The 19,139-nt window shown below is 53.3% G+C and overlaps 6 protein-coding genes across 6 annotated transcripts; 2 read left to right on the top strand and 4 right to left on the bottom strand.

Annotated features, from left to right (window-relative positions):
* Nucleotides 1–30: 30 nt before the first annotated feature.
* CAOG_08405 (hypothetical protein) lies at nt 31–489 on the bottom strand (the record flags this gene model as incomplete). Its single annotated transcript, XM_011271674.1, has 1 exon — nt 31–489. A coding segment is annotated over one exon (459 nt), but the record flags the coding sequence as incomplete, so codon positions are not given.
* An 810-nt stretch (nt 490–1,299) lies between these two features.
* Nucleotides 1,300–3,006, top strand: CAOG_00424 (hypothetical protein; the record flags this gene model as incomplete). The annotated part of the gene is made up of 8 exons (XM_004365238.2): nt 1,300–1,361; nt 1,430–1,513; nt 1,603–1,686; nt 1,763–1,846; nt 1,936–2,019; nt 2,098–2,181; nt 2,255–2,335; nt 2,433–3,006. The coding sequence occupies 8 exons, from the start codon at nt 1,300–1,302 to the stop codon at nt 3,004–3,006; spliced, it is 1,137 nt and encodes a 378-aa protein (XP_004365295.2).
* A 210-nt stretch (nt 3,007–3,216) lies between these two features.
* CAOG_00423 (hypothetical protein) lies at nt 3,217–5,728 on the bottom strand. Its single transcript, XM_004365237.2, has 6 exons — nt 5,501–5,728; nt 4,934–5,050; nt 4,727–4,807; nt 4,131–4,560; nt 3,982–4,029; nt 3,217–3,851 (listed from the first exon to the last, which is right to left on the bottom strand). The coding sequence occupies exons 1-6, from the start codon at nt 5,669–5,671 to the stop codon at nt 3,328–3,330; spliced, it is 1,371 nt and encodes a 456-aa protein (XP_004365294.1). The 5' UTR covers nt 5,672–5,728; the 3' UTR covers nt 3,217–3,327.
* Nucleotides 5,729–6,563: 835 nt separating this feature from the next.
* CAOG_00422 (Cdc42 GTPase-activating protein) lies at nt 6,564–11,784 on the top strand. Its single transcript, XM_004365236.2, has one exon. It carries the CDS (start codon nt 6,570–6,572, stop codon nt 11,553–11,555), a length of 4,986 nt encoding a protein of 1,661 aa, XP_004365293.1. The 5' UTR covers nt 6,564–6,569; the 3' UTR covers nt 11,556–11,784.
* Nucleotides 11,785–11,902: 118 nt separating this feature from the next.
* On the bottom strand, nt 11,903–14,568 carry CAOG_00421 (hypothetical protein; the record flags this gene model as incomplete). Its single annotated transcript, XM_004365235.2, has 8 exons — nt 14,545–14,568; nt 14,220–14,245; nt 13,785–13,954; nt 13,526–13,651; nt 13,155–13,401; nt 12,632–12,724; nt 12,327–12,485; nt 11,903–12,217 (listed from the first exon to the last, which is right to left on the bottom strand). Exons 1-8 carry the CDS (start codon nt 14,561–14,563, stop codon nt 11,903–11,905), a joined length of 1,155 nt encoding a protein of 384 aa, XP_004365292.2. The 5' UTR covers nt 14,564–14,568.
* Nucleotides 14,569–14,634: 66 nt separating this feature from the next.
* Nucleotides 14,635–18,808, bottom strand: CAOG_00420 (serum/glucocorticoid regulated kinase 2). The gene is made up of 10 exons (XM_004365234.2): nt 18,495–18,808; nt 17,161–17,317; nt 16,981–17,056; nt 16,798–16,903; nt 16,552–16,698; nt 16,238–16,397; nt 16,020–16,140; nt 15,695–15,914; nt 15,297–15,545; nt 14,635–15,152 (listed from the first exon to the last, which is right to left on the bottom strand). Exons 1-10 carry the CDS (start codon nt 18,768–18,770, stop codon nt 14,985–14,987), a joined length of 1,680 nt encoding a protein of 559 aa, XP_004365291.2. The 5' UTR covers nt 18,771–18,808; the 3' UTR covers nt 14,635–14,984.
* Between the last annotated feature and the right edge of the window lie 331 nt (nt 18,809–19,139).

Below are 19,139 nucleotides of genomic sequence, written 5' to 3'. Positions count from 1 at the left end.
AACGATGTCCTGAAAACAAAGAGAAAACTGTCATGTCATGTCATAGTCGAGAGGCAAAGCTTTAAAAAAAGAAAAAGGAATAAAAAAAAGGGCAAAGTGTTGTATGCTGGATGGTTTGTCCCAACTGCAACGCCACAGAGTGGCCACCCTTGTCCCCGAAGAGACAGGCACGCAGAGCGAACTGAAATATCCGGCACCAACCGGGCGCAACACAAAGCTCGCCGAAACGAGCAAAGGCCACACGACGCGATCAATCGCTCTCCCTGTTTGAGTATCCGAAGTAGGATTGTAACATGCCGCATTTTGCAGAACGTAAGCCAACGTCCGTTGCCATAAAAGCAAGTCCTGTCTCTGTAAAGCCTTCCACACGCTCGAAGAGACATTGTAGAGTTTGGAACTGTAAACAGCCCAAGTAAGACGGCAGACCAAGATGTAAGCCTGCTCACCACCGCGATGTCCAAAAGGACCCGAAATGAAGCAGCATGTACCAGGGGTTGCCGTGCACTCAAGAGTCGCGCGGCCGGGCGGGCGCGGGCGACCAGTCCACGACAGGGCGCCCAGCCATGTGGTGGCCGACCCCATGCGGTTTCCTCCAATTCCACCACTGACGCCACTGAACTTATGGGTAGAGATTTTTTAATTAAAAAACCATGCCTCGACCAGTTGATGGAAGGGAAAACAACTCAAAAAACCGAGACTGGATGGGCCAACGTTAAAGTTGTTCGAGGCGCCGCGCCTATTATCGATCTCAAAATAAAAGGTTTTGGCGTTCTGGAGCTCCGAGTGCTGCCCAACCCGCCTTGCGCACCACTATAGCAATACATGCCCGTGAGCGATCTCTGGAACTTAAAAAAAACGAAGGTGGGCAACCGCCGAGGAAATGAAGGTTCCGAGTACCTCGCGACTGCTCGACGCTCTGCGAGACTCGGGCGTGGAAGAGATTCTGTGCAGGCAGGTCACGGCGGTGAAATACAAGCATGCACCAATGTTGCTGTGTTTCAAATCGTGTGTTTCGTTCCTCTATGTTCCAAATTGTCATCCCAACTTGCCATGCACTTGGTTTCATTTCATTCACTTCCTATTTCGTTCGGCTGTGTTTCAGTCTGGCTTTTCAGTTTTTGAAGTGCGTCTGCTTCTTCGCTTCTTGTGCATTTGGTTACCGCCTGAAGCTCTGCGCCGCTTTGCGTCTAAGAGATGATCGGAGTGACGGCAAGGGACAGTAGCGGTGAGCGCGCGAGTAGAAACCCGATCATTGATTGAAACTTGTTGACAGACAGATAGATTTATTTAGCACCAGTCATGCTGACTGCGAGGCAGCGCGAGTTGTATGATCAAGTCATGAACGCGAGTCGATGGCTTCGGTAAGAAAAGAAAAGTTGAGACTATTGGAAGGTGTGACCGTGTGTGTGTGTTGACGAAAAGGAGACAGTTTGCGCAACCAGAAGATTGGCGATGCCGGCGCGCATGCGATTGCTGAGGCTCTCAAATTGAACACGACGGTGACGTGGCTCGAGTAAGCCTCTCACTTTGACTGTTGCATGTGAGAAAGTGACTTCAGCCGAGGGCAGTTCAGAGCGACTCACTGATGGGAGGGATGGTCAGTCTGGGTGAGAATCAGATTGGCGATGCCGGAGCGCATACGATTGCTGAGGCACTCCAGGTGAACACGACCGTGGCTGTCCTCTTGTAAGTCATCTCGTCTTGACTAATACATGTGTGTGGGGTGATGCAGGAAAGTGCTGGCTGACGGAGGGGCGGACAGGCTGGAACAGAATTCGATTGGGGATGCTGGAGCACAGGCGATTGCCGAAACACTCAAAGTGAAAAAGGAGATGAGGGACCTCAGGTTAGTCATCTCACACGCGCTGATGCTTGTGAGTGGGCGATTCCAGCAGAGGATGTCAAGAGTGCCGACTGATGGAGGGGGCGAATTAGATTGCAGAACAATCAGATTGGGGATGCTGGAGCGCAGGCATTGGCACAGGCGCTCAGCGTGAACACGACGATAACTACGCTCTCGTAAGTCATCTTACTCTGAGCTGATGCATGTGAGTGAGTCTTTGTCGCAGAGTGCTCATTCATGGGGAGGACGGACAGTCTGGGTGGAAATCAAATCGGCAATGTTGGAGCGCAGGCGTTGGCTGAGGCTCTCAAAGTAAACACGACCCTGACTCAGCTCGAGTAAGTTGCTGTGCACTTTGGTAGCACAGGCCATTGAGCCAGGGTCAACTAGACCTGACTCGCATTGCGTTAGGCTCCTATATAATTGCATCGGCAGCGTTGGTACTCGAGCCATTGATGAGACATGCACAGTCGACCGCACCTGTGAGGTTGAGTAAGGATTCCTTGCCAATGAGAGCCATTCATGCTCATGCAATGTACGTCCTACCCGCTGGCGAAGACACTGCTAACTGCCCGTGTTTGTTTCGCAGCACCAACCACCAGATAAGCCCAATTGCATTTTCTCTACCTCCACGATTATCGACTGCCGAAGACCTTCAGCTCGTGTTCCGCTTGCTAATCGGCGGATCAAAGGTGGAGAATCAGTGCGTAGATCTGCCAGTACTACCAGCGGAAATTGCCGAGCGCATCATGGACGAGGCTTATTACTGGCAAAACGTGCATTCCACCAAACGAGCGTGGTTTGGTGCTGATGACCCGGACCATATTCTGAAAGTCAAACTGCCGCACGGCGTCAATGGAGCTTCGATCCGAGTGAAGGCAATTCACGTGTTCCGGGACGTGGAGCAAAATCCCTACAACACCGATGAAGTTTTCGAGATGATTGTTCGGGATGAGCGAGGTGCTATTCAATCCGAATTTGTTGCGACACCGACTTCTTTCGTCGATTCGACTGATCTTGTGACAATCTTGCCAGCAAGGCATCCCATCATCCGACAAATCCGCGAGGGTTGGGAAGTCCACGTTCGACCCAGCAAGACTGCCACTTATGTGGTGTTTGAAGCTCTGTATGTCGGATTTACGAAGCGTATGTTTAATTGGTGAATTTTTGAGAAATACACCTCCCCCACCGGTGAGATGTTGATACGCCAGTCTCGTGGGCACAACGTGCAGCAAGAGCGTCGTAAACTTGCAGCACGACCTTCTCCAGGCATGCGATGGGAGAGATGGTATTGTGTGATTGATCGAATGCCCTTTCTGGCAAGCGCTGGTTTAGGTTAGGACGCCAACAAAATTGACAAGTGTTGAAAAAAACGAGCAATGCTAATACTAACAAGCAAGACATAATCGCAGCTCACCAACAGCAAAAATAACAAATAAACGCGATATCAAAATACAACGCACAGACGGAAACAAAAACAAAAATCACTCCCACGTTTCCCAATCATCGTCCTCCACGTCACCGCCAACAGCTGCTGGGGGATGCGAAACTCGCGTCGTTGTGCCGGTCGCATTGGTCGTTACTACCATACCGCTATTGTTCCCAGGAAGGACCAACTCGAAGCTCTCCGTCGAGGTCGTGCTCGTAGAACGTGAAGAGGCATGGCTCAGCACAGCACTGGCGGGTGTGTTCAAAGCAGGCTCGGAGGAAAATGGTGCCGGCAATCCACTGAATGGACTGGGCTGCAGTGGCGCCGCTTTTGGTGGCGCCGCAGGTTCTGGAGCGAGTGTAGCGACAGGCGACCTTGATGTCTGCAAGATTTGGTGGATTTCGTCGTCATCGTCAGAGGGCGCCTCAGATGACCGCTGTCGTGCCGTTGTAACCGCCGGGGCAGGGGCGGGCTGCTCTACGGCTGACAAGACAGTGCGCAAGGTCGAAGTGGAACTGTCCTGGCTCAGCGGCGGGGCTGTTTGGCTTGGAGGTGTGTCTTGTCGAGTGGGCGTGGGATCTGCCAAAACGAGAAGGATGGATGAGTAAAGGACAAAGTGAAGACAGTGTCGTTCCAAAAAAAAAACACCAAACAAAACAAAGAACAAAACAAAAACAAACCCCCTCCTCTTCTCGTCGTAGTTGCTCACCATCATCATCATCCCAATCAACATCTTCAATCACGGATGATTCCATTCCTATGTGCGTCACATGATCACAACAATCATCAAGTCAGTAAGTCAGTCGGTCGTTGCAGAGCGAGTAGCGAGCAGCCCGGCAAGTCAACCAATTCACGTACGCTCTTTCAATTTGGCACGGTTGCGCTCTTCCTCACGCAACAAGTGCACTCGGAAAAAGTAATGTTGCCAGAAGAGTGTGTACGAAATGGTCGAAGGGACCAGCTTGGTGTGCAGCGTCCGCACTTCCGGATGGTCGCCCAGCAGTTGGGAAATTTGCTCCGTCATTGCATCAACGTTCGCCGTGCTCACCCAGGCATCGTAGCGCTGCCGCTGATTCGCCGGAATGTCGGCCGTATACGTGGCGGGATTGGTTTGGAGCGCGACCAAGAGCGCGTCCGCACGAGAGGTAGGCATGGCCGCCCCTTGAGTCAAAGACGACCCAGAGGCGGCTCCTGCGCTCCCCAACGAGCCAGACGCCAATGCCGTCGCTGGAGCCGGAGCTGCAGCCGAGGCAATGGACGCCGTGATGGATCCAAAAAATCCAGAGACCTGAAATGACAAGCGTGCACAATTGTTCAGCAAACGTAGGTCGAGAGCAGCAAAGGTCGTTTCAGACTCGAGGGACGCGGCATTGGACATATCACACCCTCTCTTTCAGGATAACAAACATAAACATGCGAAAACAACTTCAATTCGTGGTGTGGTGCTGTTTTACCGTGGAGGTGAGCGACTTGCCAGCGTCCTTGCCTTCTTCGCCTGATTGTGCGCGAGCGAGTTCTTCTTCCTGTTGCAACTTCTACCAAATATCCACCCACCAAGCCGATTGCTCAATGTGAGCCTCTTGACCAAAGCAAGATTACGTCAAAGCGAGAGAGAGGCTTTGACGTTGAAAGTTGAAACACGACCACGTTCCACACTGTACCTGCATTCGACCGTGAATGAGCTGCGCCGAGTCCGCCACCACTTGCTGCGTGTCATGCTGAATGACGTGAACAAATTCCGACAGGTCGCGCTTCGTAGCTTCAAGGAGTTGCTCGGACTAGGACGGTCAAAAGGCAAAAAAACCAAACAAACAAACACGACAGAATGTCAGCGAAACGCACGAGTCGTGCAAGGCAACACGCCGGCAACGAGGAGAATTTCAACTGCAACCATTGCGACAATCACTCCTCGCAGCAGAATGGGTGGCGGGCAAAATAAAAGCAAAGCCAAGTCAAGCCAAGTCAAGTCGTTCCAAAAAAAAAAAAAAAAAAAAAGCCGGGAGAACTGAGCGAAACCTCGCGTCATCGGTTCACGTTGGTCGGCGCCTCGCCTCGCTCAGTCCAGCGCGTGGTCGCATTCATGCACTCGACGTCGAATGCAAACCACGGCAAAAGACTTTTAGAGTCCGTAGGCTTGCATGGTGGCGGTGGTGGTTGTGCCCGGTTTGCGCCATGGCCAAGAAGGTTGCACCAAAAAAAAAGAAAGAAAAAAAGAAGCATAGACGCACCGATTGCAGAACAGAGGTCAGCACGCTGCCAAACCAGCTGCTGCCAGTGCTGGCGGCTACTTTGGAAGTGGGCGCGGCCGGCGCAGGGGTCGCGGTCGAGTTGGCGTCCTCGGCGGCGGGACCAGGTGGCGACGTGAAGGACGGCGCGCCAAAGAAGGGGTCAAAGTCCATTGTTCACCCCGCTGCTTGAATCCGTTGCGAAGGTCAAAGTAGTTTGAGAAATGTGGACTAGAAGAAACCGAAACAAAAAAGAATAGGGACCGAAGGGTTTTGGGGTTGGTTTGGTGAGGGGGGTGTGTGTTTCAATGCCCATAAAAAGTGGTCCTTCTCGTGTTTCAATGCACAAAGAGCTCTTTCCTCGAGGAGCGCAACAAGGTGCGGTAATCTCTGTCAGATATGACTGATTTGGTTGCAACGATTGGAACCGTCCGGCAAGGCGCAGAACAAACCGACATCCGTTGGTCGACGAGGATTGACTTCTCAAAATTTCAGCCAAAAGCAGGAATCACTCTTTGCACGCGAACACCTGCGGGACCAGACGCTGGATGACAGGGCCCCAAAATCATTCAACTCGACCCACTCGAACGATCCCCATGATCATTCAGCGACACACAGAGCAGGAGACGTGTGCATTGGCAAGTTGTGCCGGTTTGTCGTTCTTGAAATCCCAGTTTCCGATGTTCCCTAAAGAGATCAACCAATGTTACCTGACCCGCTTTGGCAGTGTGCTTTTTGTTTTCCATGACTGCACCTCATCCACTTCTCTGTCATCAGTGCATGCTCCAATCGTGCCCAATCGCAGCATCCAATTTCGCCAAATTTGAAGCCGCCTCATAGGTTGATTGTTTGACGCTTACCCCACCTCCTTCCTCTTTCCCCTTCCTCTCCGCTCCATCGTTCATCCGTTCATCCGTTCATTCATTCATTCATTCAATGCGCTGGTTTCAAAATCCTGAATCATTTTACCATTTTTCCTTTTGGTGATTTATTGTTTTTCATTTTTTTTTTCTGTTTGTTTGTTTATTAGGAAAGCATTCCTTTTTTTTTTTTTTTTTTTTTTCTTGTTGGAATGGATGCCAGTGAGGCCCGCGGGGCAGCGAGCAGCGCTCCAGAGCAGCAGCCGCCTGGTGCCACCGACACAGCAGCCCATGCTGCAGCATCGAGCGAGGCGCCGGTCGTCTCTGCCAGCGATAGCGATGGTATTGCCAATTCGAGCGCCATTCCAACTGCTGCGGTCATTCTCCAACCGCAAACACAAGCTGCGACTTTGCCTTTGCCCGCCCAGCAGCAGCAACCCCAGCAGCAGCAGCAACCCCAGCAGCAGCAGCAGCAGCAACCCCAGTCTCAGGTGGCCCACGAAGCGCAGCCGCAGCAGCAGCAGCAGCAACCCCAGCAGTCTCCTCTTTCTGCTACTGCCGCTCCACCGTCGCTGTCTCAGTCCGCTTCCATCGTCACAAGCGCGGCTCCGTCCGTCTCAAACGCACAGCCAGCACGCGCTCTCATGTCGCCGCGACCGACTGGAAGCGCCAATGCGATCGTCCGCCCAACGTCGCCGCTGGCATACCCGGCAGGCTCAGCTGGCAATGCGGGAGGAGCAGGAGATGTAGTCAAGCAGCCATTCCGGCGCCTGCCGTCGGGGCTCATGCACGACCTCGAGGGCCAGCGCGCCCAGCAAAAGCTGCGTAGACTGCCCGTCGATGCCACCCACGACCTGTCCTCGCCGCTGCTGATGGCGCGCTCGGCGACCGTCAAGAAAGTCAGTCCCAGGTCAGAGTTGCTTGCGGCCATTCGTGGCGGAATGAAGCTCAAGCACTCTGCTGCGCTCGCCGCCGTGTCGGGTGTCGCCACTGCTGGCGCGGTCGGTGCACCGTCAGCTCCCGTATCGTACCGTGATCGCATGGACGGTATCGCGGCGGGTGCGGGTGGGGAGCACTCGCCCGATTTCCCGACCAACGCTCCAACCTCGGGTTCCCGGATTAGCATTAAGGCACGGCTCTCAGGCACCTTCTCGCGCTCGTCCTCATCCAGCTCACTCAATGCCAGTGCGGCAGGCGGAGGCGCGGAGGAGTCCAAGGCGCGTCACTTCCACTACGACTTTGTCAAGTTCAAGCCAAACTTTTCAGTGCAGATCATCAACCACCAGTTTGCCTTTGATGCCGTGGCTGCCAGTCTGCCCGCCGTGCTCACTGCACAACCTGACGCAATTTCCACCACCATTTCCACCGCCACCACCACCACCACCACCACGACCTCGACAGACCCCTCGGCTGCAACATCAGCACCTTCTTCCGTGGCAGCAAAGCCTTTTACAGAAGCGCATGTTCGGAAGGTTCTCGACGCAGTCACCTTCGACGTGCGTGTTACGAGCGGCCGCCGGTCGTGGACGTTGCAGCGCAGCTGGGCAGACTTTTCTGCCATCGACGAGCAACTTCATCGCTGCATTTTCAACCGCAAGTACAGCCAGCTGGCATGTATCGAGTCGGACATTGCTCCGGCCGTTGTGAGTCGTCAGGCGGCCGTGCAAGTTGCGGCAGGCACGCCGCTCTCCCTCATTCCCGTGCAACTCGTGGTCGAACCCACCATCGCCTTGCTTGCGACGTACTTGAAGCGGCTTGCGACCATTGCGGCGGGCTGCCTGACGTGCAGCGTTGTGCTGTCTTGGCTTGACATCACTCCAGGAGGCAAGCCGGCCAAGCGGGGTCTGGGCACGCTGATTCCGACGTCGCTCGTTCGCCACCTGCAGTCGCTCAACCTTCTTCGCGGCTCGAATGTGCTCGACCTGACCAAGCTGCAGCTGTACCGCAAAAATCTCCGTGAGCGTCGCCGGCTGCAACTGGAGCGCGAGCGCTCACGCACCACTCCAGCGCGCAGTGTTTCGTCCGAGTCGGATGACGGCGCGGGCACTGGCGCTGGTGCGGGCGCGGGTGGGGCCGGTGTTCCAAAGGTCACGTTTTCGGACAGCCTCACGCCCGAGCCTCAAGCTCCCAGCAACGCCAATGCGAACGAAATGCTCGTCGCTCGCTTCCCCAAGCTGCGAATCGTTGCGGTTGGCATGGTCATTGCCCCGTACGAAGGCCAGGAGGAGGACGAGCTGTCCCTGCAAGCCGGCGAAGTCATTTCGATTGTCGACATGCCGTCGACGCAAGAGTCACCCTGGTGGCGCGGCTTTAAGGGAGCGAGTGAGATGGTTGGATTCTTCCCTCGCGACTGCGTCCAGGTGATTACGCCGGCCTCCGCGTCCGACCCACGCCCGCCATCGCCAATGTCCAACTCCTCCTCCGCCAGCCCGCCGTCCCTGTCGCCTTCCATCCAGCACTTGTCCGTCTCTGAAAAGGCCCAAAACCGCCGATCGGGCACCTGGTCTGGTGCGAACATTCTCGACAGCAGCTTGATGGAGCAGGCGTCGTCCCCAACGGCCTCCAGTCCAAGCGGTGGAAGCCTCGGTGGCGGTGTCTCCTATCCTCCATTCCCAACTGCGTCGGGCTCACCGCGTCCATCCGGCAAGCTCAAAATTGTCACCTTCCTTCGGTCCTTCTTCCACGACCGCCATTCGGAGCAGAATGTGGCCTACCCTCCGCCGTCTCTTGTCCATCTGCGACGATCGGGTATCTTTAAGGATGCCGTCTTTGGGGCTGATCTCTCGGAGCTGCTTCAGCGCTATCTTGAAAACCCGGACGTCCATCGGCTGGCGAACGAGGTGCTGCAAGAGTCCTTCCAGCCAGCAGCGTTGGAGGGCGCGGCCAACAAGTCCCCCTCCGTTGCCATTGCATCCTCTCCGACAACAGCGGCAGGAACGTCGTCCCCGCGTCTCCAGCTCGCCCCTGCTGCCTACTCGTGGCAGGGCGTCGCGCAGCTGCAGTATCTGCCCACCGTCCCCATTGTCATCCAAAAGTGTGTCCATGCCATCGAGCGTCTCGGAAAAGTCAAGGGCATTTACCGTGTTTCGGGCACTGCGAGCCGTGTGCAAAAGTTGCGCTTTGCCTTTGACGCCAACGAAGACAAGGTCAACCTGGATGACATCCCGCAGAGCGATATTCACTGTGTCTCCTCCCTTCTCAAGCTCTATCTTCGCGAGCTCCCAACACCGCTGATTCCCACCGCCCAGCACGAGAGCTTTTTGCGGTGCGTTGGCATTCCAGCTCAGCTGCAGCGTGTCACCGCCCTGCAACACCTCATGTTGCGCCTGCCACCGGCCCATTTGGCCACGCTCCGCTACTTGCTTCGTCACTTGTCGTTAATGAACGGCTTCCATGAAAAGACCAGCATGGCATCCTCGAATCTGGCCATTGTGTGGGCGCCCAACTTTTTGCGCGCTCGCGATGCTGCCTCTCCCATGCTGGCCAAGCTCCTCGATGAAGTGATGCCCACCGTCCATGCGATCAATAGCGCTGCCGCGGCCGTCGCTGCTGCTGCTGCTGCTGCCGCCGCCAGCCCTACGGCTCCTTCTGCCGATTCGCCCGCGTCGATTCCGTCGTCTGGTTCGCTCATGTCCCTGTCTGCACTCGGCACCTCTTCATCGTCACTGAGCGACTCGAGCCTGTCCCTCAACACACTTGGCGGCTCTGCCGCGTTGGCCCAGTCGCTCAGTCGCTGCGAGTGCATGCTCATCCAACTGATGATTGAGGACTTTGACTTGCTCTTCCCAGAGTGGCGCCGAGAGGAGGAGAGTGAGATTGCCGATCGTCGCCGTCAGCGCTCTCGTCTTCGTGAAATGGGCAGTCTGGTCTACTTGCGCAAAAGCTTTTCGATCGGAGTCATGTCGGCGATCGCTCCCGCCCCCGAAAGCCAAAGCGAGACGGTTCGTGTTCCGACCCCGGCCCTTCGTCGCTGCCTTGTGCGTGCCAGCCAGCTCTACGAGCAGATGGGAGGCGACTCGAACGCGGAAGCTGCTGCCGAGGCCGCATTTGCGGTTATTCTCGAAGAATCGGGCGAGGACGAGGAGGTCTCCAGTAGCCCGACGCAGAACTTGGACTCGAGTTTGAACGTGTCTGGCCTGGACGATGCTGCCGATTCCGACGATTCAGAGAACGAAGATGGCTTCCTCAGTGCAAACCGCCTGTCGAGTGCCTACTCTGACGTCGAGGATGAAACGGCTCAACTGCAGTCGTTTGAAGACGCGCGGACTGACTTTGAAGGCTCCGAGAATGCTCATCCGACAGGCGATTCTGCAGATGCCAATGCTCTCGACAGCAATGCTGATGCTCTGGAGATGATTGGCGAGTCTGCCGAGGACGAAGATCCGGTTGACTCCTCGCCAGCAGCAGCAGCAGCGGCAGCTGCACCCAAGTTCTTGTCTCCGACTGTCAACCGCTCGCCATTGAACTTGAGCCCTGTCCTGTCCCCGTCCGTTTCTCCAGTCCCCTCGCATGGCCTCACCTCCCACAGTCCTGTCTCGGGCAGTTTGGCCAACCTTGCCGAGGAGAATGAGGACTGCGAAGAGCCAGAAGTGACACCTGTCCCGACCGCGACCGCGACCGCGACCGCAGCAGCCAAAGCGGAGGTAGTCGTGGCCAGCAAGAACACTGCCGAGCCCCAGAAATCTGCGGCAGCTCCACAAATGGCACCCCAAACGCCTCCTTCGTCTGCACAACCTCCAGCGTCGCCTTCGCAGGCCTCGACCGCTGCTACTACGCCCGGCTCTGTCGTTTCGGCAAACCCCATTTCGATTGGCAAGCTCAAGCGATCGTTCGAGACGCCTGGTCTGGGTGTGGCCATCGAGACCTCCCCGGCGGCATCGCCTGCCCCCGCCCGCACCACGCCAAAGAAGTTGCAGATGAACTGGCCACCACCGCAGGCAAGCGAGGCCGATCCCAACCAGCCGACCTCGCCCATCATTGCTGTTCTACCCGACTCGGTCAAAAAGATTGTCAACGGCGCCGATCGCATTGCTTCGTACGTGCTCGGGTCGTACTATCCATGGGGAGCGAAGGGGGCCAATCCAGAAGGCGCGCAGGCCGAGCCTTCTGCAGATGCTTCTCCTTCCCAACCACAGGAGGCGGAGGCGGCGGCGGCGGCGGCGGGGGCGAAGGAACCCCACGCTGAATCGCACGCTTAAACAATCCAAACCCAACCACACAAAACAAGATACTGTCTTCCAACTCTTCCACTGCAGGTCAAGCTTCAAAGTAAAAAAAAGATTATTCCCCTTATTGTGCTGCTGTCGTGATTGTTCATGTTTTTACGTTTTCGGTTTTCGGCTTTTACTTCTGTTTTTGTTTCAAAGATGCTGTTTTTCAGTGTGTCTGTCACGTTGTACCGTATGAATGATAGTTTTGCTTGACCAACTTTCTTGCACGGCCAAACACAAAAATCAAAACAAAGCAAACCAAAGAAAACCAAAGAAAACCAATCAAAAAAAGGGGGGGGGGGCCAGATCAAAAGAAAAGAAAAACTGAGCAGCAACTATGACTCGGCTTTGGCAATGGACTCTTCAGGTTCAGTGCGCGAACGTTTGGCGTCGCCCTGAATGGGCTCGTCTGCAGATCGCTTTTCGATCGCCGATTGGCGCTCGGCTTCCTCAACCGCTGACTTGGCTGCAGCTACAGCTTGTGAGAACGTCGCATCCGTGGTCGTGACAAGCGGCAAAAGGCAAAAGATGCCCTCTTCCTCGCCATACTCGTCCTCGTCGCTGCTCCAAACGGTTTTTTTCACAGTTTCCACATCAATGAGCTCGTCTTCATCGAGAGTCTTTTTCTTTTTGACCTGCTCCTCGTCAATCTAGCAAAGCAGCATTCCGTGAATCACATTGCGTGAGCAAGGGTGCGAATCATCTGGAAATGCGAGAAAGGACAGGAAGCAAACAAACCACCAAAAAAAGCCAACTTACAATATCAAACTCGTCCTCTCGTTCGACATATTCCACATTCTCTTCGAGCTCTGCAAAGTCTGGGGCAAAGGCACTCCAGTTCTCGACGCGCTTGATGTTCCAGACGAAGATGGTGCCTGAAAATGAAATCGACACAATGATGGGGCGCATTGGGTGCCACTAGCATGTTCATCCAGTCATACGACAGGTCAGTCGAGCAAATCGATGCCGGAGGTGGGGGGGGGTTTTGCTGATCAATACAACACAAAGGGGACGCAAAGGGGGACGCCAACAGCAATCAACCGCAAGCAAAACGCTTCACTTACCACCACATCCAGGTTGTGTTCCTTGAGACCTTCGAGGATTTTAATCCAAGGTCCTGTGGCATCCCGCTCCCAAATGAAAATACGATCGGACGTCTGGGCAGCCGCAATGACAAATTGTGCATCGCTCGAGAAGCAGCATGTTTTCCATTGCACTCGATTGACTGTCTCTTGATACTTTTGCAACACCTGACTCGATCACTGGCATTGACAAGAACGAAGCTGATGCGACACATATGAGTGAGGAGTGAGCGAGATCGAGGAAAACAAACAAAACAACAAACAAACAAACAAACAAACAAACAAACAAACAAACAAACAAACACAAACAAACAAACAAAACAGCAGTCACAAAAGGGACACACTCTCGTTTCTTGTTGCAATGAATGGATTTGATAGACCCTCCACTTGTGGCCACTACTACATGTTTGAGAAGCTGCAAAAAGAAGCGGGACAATTCATGATTGATGAGCGAGGCTGCACAAAACCAACAATGGCCAAATCGCGCACTCGCTTAGCAGCTTACCTCTCGTGTCGTTGTGTCGATTAGCAACACTCGACCTTTAGGATTGCCAACAAATATCCGCTTGCCGCCGCGTCCGAAGGTGGCAGGAGTGAGCCCTGCCGATGCCGAGGCGGATGCGCTGGAAGTGTGAAAGTTGGTGCCCAAGCCCGTTTCCGGATCAACATCTGATGGCAGCTCAAAGCGCTTGTCGGTTGCAATCTCTACAAGCACCGGCGCAGAGCCGATAGGACACGCGATAAAGTAATCACTGCAGCAGTTGTCCGAGTAGCATTCATTTTTGGTTTGGGTAAGCACACGGCGAGAGAGAAACCAGGTCGTACACTCTGCTGCACGGTTGCACGATGTTTAAAGCAACGATCGGGTACACGTACCAATTGCGTGGGTGCATCTGACATGACATGATTGCCGAATTGAATCGGAAGGTTTTCATTCGCTCGGCGGTGGCGACATTCCATAGAATAACGTTGGTATCCGAGGACCCAGAGAGCAAAAATCGACTGTTTCTTGTCCAGCTAACGTCGCAACCAAACAGAGTTTGGTGGAGTAAGTACTGGGAGGGGAGAGAATTGCACGACTTGCTGCGAAAGCAAAATTATTTTTTGCAAAATTTGCTCCTCCGTCAATCCTCACCTGACAGAGCTGACGGGATGAACATGACCGGTCAAGTGACGGGCAACCGAGTGGGTATCAAAATCCCAAACGACAACACGACCATCGTTGCACCCAGCAGCGAGCAGCGTGCCAAATCGATTGAAAGCGCAGGTTTGCGCAAAGCCGTCTTCCAAGTAGCGTTCAACCACCTAGCATTGGCAGTGGAAACACCAAAACAGTGCATGGTTGAAAACATTGATAACCACAACATGACGAACAGGACACTGTGGGAACGACAATCGTTTTGAAGTGGCGGCCAGAAGCGGCGGCTCGGATCGCAGCGGCTGCGGCACTGCGAGCGGCTCAGCCCACCACACCATCCGCTGCTATTGTTGCTGTTGGATGCAACAGCGACCAACATGGCACAGCCCTTTCCGTCACATCGCAGAGGTATAGAGAAATGCTGATCCTCACCTCGGGATAGTCCTGGCCAGCCGAGTCTGTTCAACCAAGGGACAGTCACGAGGCAGAGCAAAAGCAAAGTCAGAACAGCAGCAATTCGTTTCTGACAAGCACAGCGCGAGGTGGGAATCGGGGGAACGCAAAGATGGCAGCGCGGGAAGCAACAGTTTTCCCGCCAAAAAAAAAAAAAAAAAGCAGGCGATCCAAGACTCTCAGCCTCCATTGGCTCGGCTCGATCACCCAGTGCATGTCATTTCATTTATGAATGAACAAATCAAGGAACGCGGGGCGAAGGACGAGTTGGACGCATCGTGAAACGCAATTGCAGGTTTTGTACCAAGTAGCTCAAGGTTCATTCAGCCAAACACCCAAAGAAAAATAAAGAGTAAACCAGTCAACCCTCGAGTAATACACAACGACAAGCAAGCGGAAGCATTACAAAGGTCACTTTTACTCAAGGGTAAAAAAACAAGAAACAGCCAAAAAAACACTCAGACAAATGCAAACACAGCAACAAAACCCAAGGTGTGTTTTTCACGAAACGAGCTTTCACCGGTGAAAGAACATCTCGTTTCGATCAACACAGGGGACGAAAGGATGGTAAACAAGAGCACCAACCGACGACACGCGATGGTGAGCGGCATCACAGATACACACAGACCAACAAAAGAAAAAAAAAAGCAAAGAGAATAAAAAAACGAGCACGATAATAGAGTATATGCTGGACAGGACTGAAAAAAAGGAAAAGAAAACAAGGGAGCAGGAGGAAGAAGAAGATTAGTCTTGGGGTTGGTTGAGGTAGTGATCTTCCGCCGTGTAGGTGAAGCCTGCAAAAGCATCGTCCACCTCAACGTCGACGCTCAAATCGGAGGCAATGAGCAAGGATCCAGGAATCGGTTCGTTGACAAACTCCGGGTCAAAGTTCTTCAAGTCCATGCTGCCAGACTGCAATTTGGAAAAAGGGGGGGGCGGCGGAGAAAGGAAAACAAACAAACAAACAAACAAACAAAAAAAAAAAAAAAAACAAATCGTGAGTCGACCATTTTGCACGAACAGATCTCAAACGACAACAAGACGAGACCGCCATACCACGCCAGGGTTGTAGGGAGCCTTGTACTCTTTGCGATAGAGCTCATCCCAGTCAATGCCAGCAAAGAACGAGTGCGTGCGGATTTCCTCAGCACCGGTGGGGCCCGAACCCAATCGCTTCTCAGGGTCGCGATCGAGCAGGCCGGCGATGAGCGAGCGCGCATTGTCCGACACATGCGGCGGGAAACGGAGCTTGTCATGCAAAATGCGGTTGTACATTTCGTTGCAATCGCGCGAGTAGAATGGCGGCTGCAGGTGTTGCACGAGTTGGTTGTGTTGTTGGTTGTGCAAGGGCACCAGGTCACATAGCAGAATGAGCCACAACAGCACCCTCATCGCATTGCAACAGCTAGAGCCACGATATTGACAAAAAACAAACAAAAAGAAAACAAACTCACCAGACCGACCAGCATCTCGTAGAGAACTGCACCAAGACACCACCAATCGACCGGGCGACCGTATTGCTGTTTTCGCAAGACCTCGGGGGCAAGGTATTCGGGCGTACCGCAGAAGGTGGAAGTGGTGCCGCCAGGCTGAATGCCTTCCTTACACAGACCAAAGTCCGTCAATACGACGTGACCCTTGGAGTCGAGCAGGATGTTTTCAGGCTTGAGATCGCTGCAACAAGGAAGAAAAAGCCCGAATGCAGGAGAACAGGGCGTCAGCAGCAGCAGCAGCAGCAAGAACGAGGACACAGCAAGACGGGACTCTAGCAATGCTCACCGATAAACAATGTCCAGCGAGTGCAAGTACTCAATGGCCGAAACAATCTCTGCAGCGTAGAAGCGCGCACGCACCTCAGGGAATCGCTTTTCGCGTTGCAAGTGGAAAAACAGTTCACCGCCTGTGGAAACATTCCCAATGTTTGCAAATGTTAGAAATTCAAGCGCAGCAGGGCGAGACAGTTGGCTGTAAACAATAGAACAAGGACGGCCGCGTACCATTCACATAGTCGAGGACGAAATATAGCTTCTCGGGAGTTTGGAATGAGTAGTGCAGGCCGACAAGGAAGGGATGAACAATGTTCTTGAGCAGCACATTGCGCTCGGCCATGATGTGCTTGACTTCGTTTCGTTGCTTGATGGCCTTTTTGGAGAGCACCTGCAGCGAAAGTTAAGAAAAAAAAAACAGGAACAAGAAAGAAAGAAAGAAAGATCAAGGAAAAGAAACCATCAGCAACTTGAGCAATCGCTCGGGGAATCTCAAACCCCCCCCCCCAAAAAAAAAAGAAAGACAACAAGGAAACCAGTCGTACCTTGATGGCATAGACCTTGCTGGTCTCTTTGTGCTTGGCAAGCAAGACTTTGCCGAAACTGCCCTTGCCAATCACCTTCAGCAGGTAAAAGTCATTGACATCTGCGGCGCGGTTTTCCGTGCCAGCCAAGTCGACATGGTTGTCGGCCTATGGCAAAGAGAAGCAAGCGAGGTGGATAATGAGTGCCAACTCGCGATGACAGCAACTGAGATGCGCCCCCCGTGTTTGTTTCTTCTGTCTTCTTACTTCTGATCCAGAGTTCTTGCTCGTGTCCGAGTCCAACGGCTCAGTGGAATCAATGAGTTTGGCACGAGGAATCGAGTTGTCTGTCAAGAACTCTTTCAAAATCTCGCTACGCACGGGCAAGACGATGTGAGCACGACGCGCGTGGCATCAAGCAGCACGCAGGGGAATGGCAACAGAGCTTACGACTGTGCGATTTCTGGATGTGCAATGAGCTTTCGCACATACTCATGGAGAGCAGTGCGTCGCGACTGAATGAAATCTGGCAAGGAGAGCAAAAGGAAGGACACACGGGTAGTGAGCAACTCCCAAACGCACAACCTGACAAACGGACGGTTGGCGAACGCGACAATTGGCTGGCTTTACTGGGATCAAAGTTGTTGCCCAGCAGGCGCTTTCCCGGCAGCTTGAGGTGCTCAAAGTTGTAGAACTTTTTGAGCTTTTCGTTCAGCGCGTAAAACTCGTTATATCGCCGGTAGATGGTCCATGTCTTGGATCCGCTCTTCATGACCATCTTGTAAACCTATCGTCCAACACAAAAGTTCAAAGGACAGAGGAACGAGGGATTGAGCAAACATTGCAAGTCACGCTACAATGCAGATGAGCACATGCTTGAAGATCGCACACACACACAGCGGCACGGGACACACGCTGGTCATTGATCAGAAGATCCACAATAATAAAAAAAAGCAAAAAAAGAAAAAAAAAAGCCGCTCCTTTTTGAAATCTGAACCGCAGATGCAGTTGCCAGCGTCCCTTTGGCTCTTGCCTTCCTCTCGCCCTCCTTCCACTTTGCACCTGCAGCCCAATACACCCAACGAGGGCAACCGAGCCTGCCCAACAACATGGCTCGACGAGCAGGGACACGGCCCCCTCTTTTTTTTTTTTTTTTTTCTCTTTTAAAATGTTTTAATTGTATTTTTTTTTCTTATATTGTCCTGGCTCCCTGCTGACCAGCTTCCAACAGGAACAAAGGCAGAACGAACAAAGTATCGAATAAAAAAAAAAAAAAAAAGGAAAAAAAAAATCGAGTTTCTGCACAGTTTGCTTGTCGCACCCCAACAACAACAGCAGCAAGTTTTGTTTCGCACAAAAGTGGGAGCGCGGCGAATCCAAGGCTGTGCGAGAGTGACTATATGCTTGTGGATTCATGCAGTGTGCTTTGTGCAGTGGGAGGGCTCGAATGTCGCTTGAAGCGCAAGTCGGAAGGTCGGAAGGTTTTTTTTTTTTTTTTTTTTTTTTTGGTTTGTGCGTATGTTTCCGAATTGGCACGGATGACGGCGACGGCAACGCAGCCCGGTTCCCTCTCAACCTCGCAATGCGTCGCAATACGCAAACAGACTCTCGTCGGGGCCTCACCCAGTCCGAGCCTTTTGCGGTGTGTCTACCGCGAACCGCATCTTTCCTGGCGCGGTTTCGTTTTGGTTTTGGCTTTTTTTTTTCTATGTTTTTGTTTTCCTTCAATGTTGTGCGAAGCCCCAACAAACGCAGTGGGCTCAACAGCAACACCTGCGTCTCATAGTCAAATTGCTGCTGCACACACACAGCCCTCTGTTCTTCACCAGCGGCCCTCGAAAGGAGCGAGTCGGGGAAATGAAAAGCGGGGAAAAACCGTGACGGAAAAAAAAAAGGGTTTGAAAGTTTTTTTTTTTTTTTTTGATGGTTTGGTTTGTGCGACGTGGCGAGAGTGAAGGACGCACCGTGAAGCGCTTGCTCTCGACGCGGGTCTCGTGGTCGACCACCGAGGCGTCGTTGACGTCGACCGCCGGGGGAAGTCCAGCGTCCGCCGCCGACGCGGTGGTTGCAGGCGAGGGCGTTGACGGGCTCGAGTTGCTGCTGCTGCCGTAGCTCAGTGTCGCTGCGCCCAGGGTGATTGTGCCAGGGGTGGTCGCCATTGGTGAAGCTGCCAGCGACTGGGGCGTTCCGACGCCGCTACCGAGCCCAACAGGCGCTGGTCGCTGTGTCTGTGTTGCCATCGACTGGAGAAAAAAACGGGGAAAAACGAAAAGGAGAAAAAAAAAAAAAGAAAAAAAAAAAAAAAAAAAGAGTGGATGGGATTGGGCTGCAATTGTCTCACTTTGATGCGATGAAACGAGAGCGACGGAAACGACATTGATGGAGCGGAAATTTTTGCATCTTGACAAGAAGGGGATGGGAGGAACAAGAATTGGCAGAGGAAGCGGTGGGGGCTGTGGATTGTGGGAAATTTCCAAAAAAACAAAAAAGCCGCTCATGAGTCACCTGTGATGTGATTGTTTCAAAATCGTCCCGCGTGTTCATTCAGGAGCTGATGGAAAAGGCATTGTGTTGGAGTAGAATCAACCGAGCTACACGAATGAGAGAAC

This window comes from Capsaspora owczarzaki, assembly GCF_000151315.2.
Source record: "Capsaspora owczarzaki ATCC 30864 unplaced genomic scaffold supercont2.1, whole genome shotgun sequence".
Lineage (NCBI taxonomy): Eukaryota > Filasterea > Ministeriida > Capsasporidae > Capsaspora > Capsaspora owczarzaki.
Note: the sequence above shows the minus strand (reverse complement) of the source record. Positions and strands in the feature narration are given on the sequence as shown.

What these genes read in the sequence shown, in the direction of transcription:
- CAOG_00423 (XM_004365237.2), bottom strand. Translation starts at nt 5,671, where the DNA reads ATGGACTTTGACCCCTTCTTTGGCGCGCCGTCCTTCACGTCGCCACCT. An exon ending in TCATTCACGGTCGAATGCAG is followed by an intron (nt 4,808 to 4,933) that starts GTACAGTGTGGA and finishes GATATTTGGTAG; the next exon opens with AAGTTGCAACAGGAAGAAGA. An exon ending in CCGTGCCAAATTGAAAGAGC is followed by an intron (nt 4,030 to 4,130) that starts GTACGTGAATTG and finishes TGACGCACATAG; the next exon opens with GAATGGAATCATCCGTGATT.
- CAOG_00422 (XM_004365236.2), top strand. Translation starts at nt 6,570, where the DNA reads ATGGATGCCAGTGAGGCCCGCGGGGCAGCGAGCAGCGCTCCAGAGCAG.
- CAOG_00420 (XM_004365234.2), bottom strand. Translation starts at nt 18,770, where the DNA reads ATGGCAACACAGACACAGCGACCAGCGCCTGTTGGGCTCGGTAGCGGC. An exon ending in GGGCAACAACTTTGATCCCA is followed by an intron (nt 17,057 to 17,160) that starts GTAAAGCCAGCC and finishes TCTCCTTGCCAG; the next exon opens with ATTTCATTCAGTCGCGACGC. An exon ending in CTCCCTACAACCCTGGCGTG is followed by an intron (nt 15,153 to 15,296) that starts GTATGGCGGTCT and finishes TCCAAATTGCAG; the next exon opens with TCTGGCAGCATGGACTTGAA.